Source organism: Vulpes lagopus, chromosome 10, assembly GCF_018345385.1.
Source record: "Vulpes lagopus strain Blue_001 chromosome 10, ASM1834538v1, whole genome shotgun sequence".
Lineage (NCBI taxonomy): Eukaryota > Metazoa > Chordata > Mammalia > Carnivora > Canidae > Vulpes > Vulpes lagopus.
This window is the reverse complement of record NC_054833.1, coordinates 36,155,195-36,161,561: the sequence shown is the minus strand read 5'-3', so window position 1 is coordinate 36,161,561 and position 6,367 is coordinate 36,155,195. Positions and strand designations below refer to the sequence as shown.

At 39.8% G+C, this 6,367-nt stretch overlaps 1 protein-coding gene across 1 annotated transcript; it reads right to left on the bottom strand.

The window, feature by feature from the left end:
• Window positions 1–2,869: 2,869 nt before the first annotated feature.
• LOC121500337 (olfactory receptor 8B4-like) lies at window positions 2,870–3,798 on the bottom strand. The gene is given in 2 exon segments (XM_041771983.1): window positions 2,870–3,195; window positions 3,198–3,798. Coding segments are annotated over 2 exon segments (927 nt in total).
• Window positions 3,799–6,367: the final 2,569 nt, after the last annotated feature.

The window sequence follows — 6,367 nt, the reverse complement described above, 5'->3', positions numbered from 1 at the left end:
GAAGCAATTAGTAAATGATTGATTTCATTTGTGGAAGTGTGAGGGCCGAGAGGGTAATATGTTTTTCTATCTAATACATGGGCTGAGGGCCAAGAATGAGCCATAGTGACAGATATCCTCCCATCTGCTCCACAGAATATAGAGAAACACCTAGACTGTGCCTCTCAAGCTCTATTCAGTTCTCCTTGGACTCTCTCTCCTGCTATTTGGTGTCTATCACTTCTCTCTGTGCTTCCCCACCTGTTTATACTGTAGGACAATGTGTAGATATCAAGAACAGATTATTCTTTTTTATACTCTAAAACTATTTTACCATCTAATCAATACAAAATTGTATTTGGACATCAACATGAATAACATCTTTATATTTCTGATTTAGAATTGATTATAGATCATAATCATAGATCAAGACCAGAGTTATGGATTTAAGAGTCACAATAAAGTAAAGGTTGTTGAAGCCAAAGAGGCTGAAGAGATGCCTCAGGAAAAGCCAAGAATAGAAGTGGACCAAGGACTGGACCCACAGGAATCCCAGCTTTAATAATGTTTCTTAAAGGAGAAAATTTCCTTTGCTGAAAATCAAAATGTCATGGTATGATCAGGTGACAGCATTTTGGTATTGTGGTAGAGGGATTTACTTGAGGATATCTGACACAGAGTATCAAATTAGGTCTCTCAGTTACTATAAAACAGAAGCTCCTAAATGTGTTCCTGTTTGTTGACCACTGAGAACCAACAATTCCTCAACACCAACCTAAAAGGACCAAAGGATGACTTATCCTTGGTTTGTAAAGAGGAGTGAAGGGTTTTGGAATTTGCAAAATATTGTCTTTCCTGTGGGAGCAATAAATATCTCTTGTCTAGCTATTGTAAGAATCAGCAAAAGTACCTCTGAGTTTTGTCATTTCACATCTTCAAAGGGACTGCTTTCCAAAAGATCCAAGCCAGTGTCTCAGTTAGTCAAATTTATGCTATCACCCCTACTCACCCCAATGCCAATATGTAATGGATGCAAGGAAGGACATTTGGGAGACATAATGCATTTATTTAATAATTATTCCTTTTCATTCATATCCTTATAGTTCTGATTTATTCCTTATTCCTACTCATTTATACTAATGGTAATTTTTTCTTTGTGTCATAGTATACTTGCTCTTATCTTTACTTATTCTTGACTCTTTCCTAATGTCCCCAAGATCCCCACATACCTAGACACAGACAGTCCTCTGGAGAGTAGAAAACAGCTAGGCCCAGACAATTAGCAGTTGTAATTGCTCTTTGCTACCTAGTTTCTCATACCAACTCACATTGTACAATAATCTAATTTTATGGAAGAGTTAGAGAATATAAGCAAAGCAAAGTACATCAACTCAGTACTTTATATGACTCTCCCCATATCCAAAAGAAAAGTACCAAATACTCTTCACAGGGAGTTTTCTCGAGGACACCCTAAGTCCTAGCCTCTACTCAGCCCCATTCTTCTGGCCATACTGTGTCTCCATCCTCCCATCTCTGCACAAGGGTTGGTCTGGCCCAAGAGATCACCTTCCTGCTTACACTCAGGGCAGTTTATGAGGTTATATTCCTTGAAATATGAACTATTTGATATAGAATAGCAGATTCTTCAGCTGAAGAGTACAGAGTGGACTTTGGCGCTCAAGATTTGCATCACTTCCAAATTCCCCTGCAAGTAGAAAATGTAATATGACTCCTCTTTCTTCCTGATTCTCTAATATTTAACTATAACACATACACATATATACACATAAACACACACACACATATTCTTAGAGACAATAAACTCTAAATCTACTTTAAAGAATAAAAGAATTTTTCTAAACACCCCATAATGTACACAGTATTTCCAGGACAAGATAGAGATAGCAATTAACATAATCACAGAAATCCATGGAATTTCTCCTTTGTTCTTGCTTTCAGCCTTAGTATACAGAGCCCAAGAAATTGGCCCAATTACAAAACCACCTACGCCATGGTTACCATTCCGAGCCCTAAGAGTTCTGAAACTTAGAAATGAAAGACTTTAGTTTTGCTTTATCCTTACATTTCAAACCATGTAAACAACTCTTGTGCAAGGCCTTCTCTTGTGTGTACATGTATGTATATGAGATGATTTATGACATCCCTAGACAAGCAACCTCTCAAGAAGCTGGGAGACTATCTTACCTATGGCACCAAGGTATCTACATTTGGTCTTTGGTAAAGCTGCTCCCATAACTGAAGAAAACAAATTCACTCTCCTGGACCCTCATACCATTACTTGCTCCACCTTGCAACCAGAGATGTTGCTTGGACAGGGGCACCTTGGTGACTCAGTCAATTGGGCATCCAACTCTTGATTTTGGTGCAGGTCACTATTCCAGAGTCATGAGATGGAGCCCTACATCAGGGTCCATGCACAGTGGGAACTCTGCTTGAGGTTTTCTCTCTCCATCTCCCTCTGCCTCTCTCCACACCCACATGCTCCCTCTCTCTCTCTCTCTCTCTCTCTCTCTCTCAAGTAAATAAATAAATCTTTCAAATAAAAAGAAGAAATATTGCTTGGACAAACCCATTTAGCCTACCAAGAAAAGGATGAAAGGCCTAGAGCTTCATCTTATTCATCTCTTGGATGTAGTATAGAGTCTAGTAAACAGTAGACAATTAATAGATGCTAAATTGCAAGCAATGAACCAATTTACATGGTACAAAGTAGTATAATCTTCAAGAAGAGTATAAGCAAGAAACTTTCAATTTTGTAAAGTGGAGAAAAGACCCTACTTGAAAAGAAAAGATGGAAGGTTCTCTACTTGTAAGTAAAAAGATACTTCAGTGTGAGCTTACCAGTAATTAAGTGATACAAACAGAACCATCAGAGAAGCACTCTTCTCAGGGTTTTACCCAGGGCAAGTTTCACATCCTTATTCCTCAAACTGTAGATAAAAGGGTTAAGCATGGGAACCACATTGGTATAAAAGACTGAGGCAAATTTACCCTGGTCCATAGATCCAGGAAAAGAGGTTGTTAAATAGGTGAATGCCCCTGACCCAAAAAACAAAGCAACAGCAATAATGTGAGAGCCACATGAGCTAAAGGCTTTGGACCTGCCCTCAGCAGAAGGAATACGGAGGATATTAGAGAGAATCAGTGCATAAGAGATGAAGATGCTGATGCTGGATATTGTGATGACCACTCCCACATAATAAAAAACAGGAACTCATTGACATGGGTGCTGGTGCAAGAGAGCTGCAAGAGAGGAAGAACTTCACACAGATAATGGTAGATGATGTTGGAATTACAGAACGTCAGTCTCAATATGCTTCCAGTGTGGGCCATAGCTCCAGCAAACCCTATCACGTATGAACCAAACATCAGCAGAGAACAAACCTGTGGGGACATGATGACCATGTACAGCAGAGGGTTGCAGATAGCCACATAGCGATCATAGGCCATTGATACCAACACATAGCATTCAGAATTGATAAAGAAACAGAAGAAGAATAGCTGAGTCATGCATCCCACATAAGAGATGATATTTTCTGACACAAAACCATTCAGCATTTTAGGGGTAAACACACTGGCATAACAGAGGTCTATAAAAGACAAGTTGAAGAGGAAAAAGTACATTGGAGTATGAAGGCTAGAATTCAGCCCAATTAAGGTGATCAACCCCATATTGCCCACCACAGTAAACACATATATCCCTAAGAACAAGAGGAAGAGGGGTAGCTGGAGCTCTGCCTGTTCTGATAATCCCACTAGGATAAACTCAGTTGCTGAGGAGCTGTTTCTCAGAGTCATTCTCTTCCAGGGAGCTGTCTGTGGAAACAAGTGATAAAATACATAGACTGATGATAGTCGCAAGCATCACTGATGGAAGAAGGCTCTAGAAGATGAGCCCATATATGGATGTCCTACCTTTTTACTTTCTTTTCTCATCTATGCCTCCTCCCCCAGCCAGGTTGTTGACAATATGCCCATGACTATATCTCAGCTCCCCTGGCAGGAGCTCCTGTCCCCCATTGTCTCCACCCATTCTCTACCTCCCTCTCCTACCCTAAAAGGAAAGCCAAGAGTGCCCCCTACTGTCTCTACACATCCTACCTTTTTCCTCTAAACCCCTTCACTCCATCTTACATTAAAATAAGTGTTGAAAGCAGGGAAGGGATGGATATACTCTAGATGTCTGGGCTTAAAAGAAAATCATCAGGAATGATGAGATTCAGACATTCACCTTCACCTTCCTTCTCCCTGGTCCCACTCAGTGCTGGGCCTTATGCAATCTTTTTTCCCATTAGCTCAAAGGAGAAAATGGTGTTCCTGCATAAAACAAGCAGCCTCAAGTGTTAACTCCTCTGAGTCCCCCAGTGCTGAGAATTAGACCTTTTACAGACCCCAATCACCAAGGTACTCTGGGAATAGAATAAGATTTCTGTTTGTGGATTTTCCCAGATGGTCTACACCAACTTCAGGAGAAAATATAAAATAGCAACTCTCATTTTTACCAGAACCCCAGCTGGCATATCACAGAGAGGTTTATGCTACTTGATCTCAGGGGCCTGCTTAGACACAATTTCCCCTGGGAATTTCTCAGAGACTTGTTTCTGTGAGGAAAGAATTGCACTGTCTTTGTTTACAGTCTGGATTATGCTGCTTCCCTAGCATCTTGGGACTCGGGTATTCTACTCAAACTTCCCTGTTACTCCAGGGATTTCACGCCATTCACTACTGAGTGAGAGAGGTTTATTTTTCCTCTCAATTAACTCTTAGCACTTAAGCTTGACTTTAAAGGAAAATAACCTCAAACTTATTTTAGCCACCATTTCCAAATATTCAAAGGGAATTTGGTAATAGACAACAATTTAAATCAGAGTTGTAGATGCTACAGAGAGCACCTCAGACAAAATGTTTCAAACAGCCTGAGCTGCTCAGAACAGTGGAGACACCACACTACCACCACCACAAGCACCACCTACCCTCAGATCTATTAAGGGCCACAGACAGGCCTTTGGTATATATAAGGAGATTAAAATATAACAACACATATGCAAGGGAGCACACATACACCTGCATAAAGTTACTCCATAGATACGTGCAGGCCAAGATGTAACAGGAGATGTACCTAAATGTTTTAATCCTGTCATTCTCCAGATGACAAAGCTGCTCTCCATATGATCTGCTACATGAATATTCTAAGAAACATTCAAAGGCATGTCAGCAACTGCATTTGTAAGTTAACTGAGACTGCCTAAAATAATCCCAGTTCTCCTGGAATAGTTCTGATTTACATCTATTATCCCTGTAATTATTAATAGCACACTGTCTCACTCTTAAAAGTGTCTGGATTTGGCTAAGAAATTATATGGTCACCCTACTAAAAAGAACATAAGCAGCTATTCAGGTCCTCTGGCCCCCACTGCCTCGTAGACCCACTGACCTCCATCCTCATTCTAAGGGAGTATCTTTTACCCTCCTTGCCCTCAAAGTTCTCCTTAACTGAACTTACTCCTCCTGACCAACCAATACTATATCTTCAGTAGATTTATGTTCAAAAATGGGAAGAGCCCTTGCTGCAAGCTGTTTTAGGGTTTCCAAAAACCCTAAAGCAAAGAAATACAAACCCTAGCTACCTTCCTAAAATAGGTAGAAGCGGAATAGAGGGAGAAGAATTATGTAGGTACAAGGATTAAACATTGGTACAGTTTTACATTATAATCATTGTGATCATAATACGAGTGATACAACATTGTTGAGTATCATTGTTTATGGAACAATAGATTGATTAGTAATATTTAACAAATTTGGACATACACATATATTTTGACCAGTCGATTCAACTCCTAGGTGCATACCCAATAAAAATAAATACACATGTTATCTAATGACATGTCAAGTTTCATAGCACCATTATTCAAAATAACCAAGAACTGAAAGTAACCCATATTTCTATCAGCTACAGGCTGGATAATAAATTGATATTAATAAAAAAGAATTCCGAATAGCCATGAAAGTTAATAAAGATTTTATTTATTTATTCATGAGAGACACACAGAGAGAGAAAGAGGCAGAAACACAGGCAGAGGGAGAAGCAGGCTCCATGCAGGGAGCCTGATGTAGGATTTGATCCCAGGTCTCCAGGATCATGCCCTGGGCTTAAGGTGACGCTAAACCGCTGAGCCACCCAGGTTTTCCAGCCATGAAAGTTAATAGCATAGATAAAGGTCACAAACTTATTATGAAGCAAAAGAAGCCAAGCATAAAGAGTACACACTTTATGATTCCATTCATATGAATTTCAAAAATAAGGAAACTAATCTGTGGTGTTATAAGTCAGAGAGCTGTTATTTGGGATCCCTGGGTGGGTCAGCAG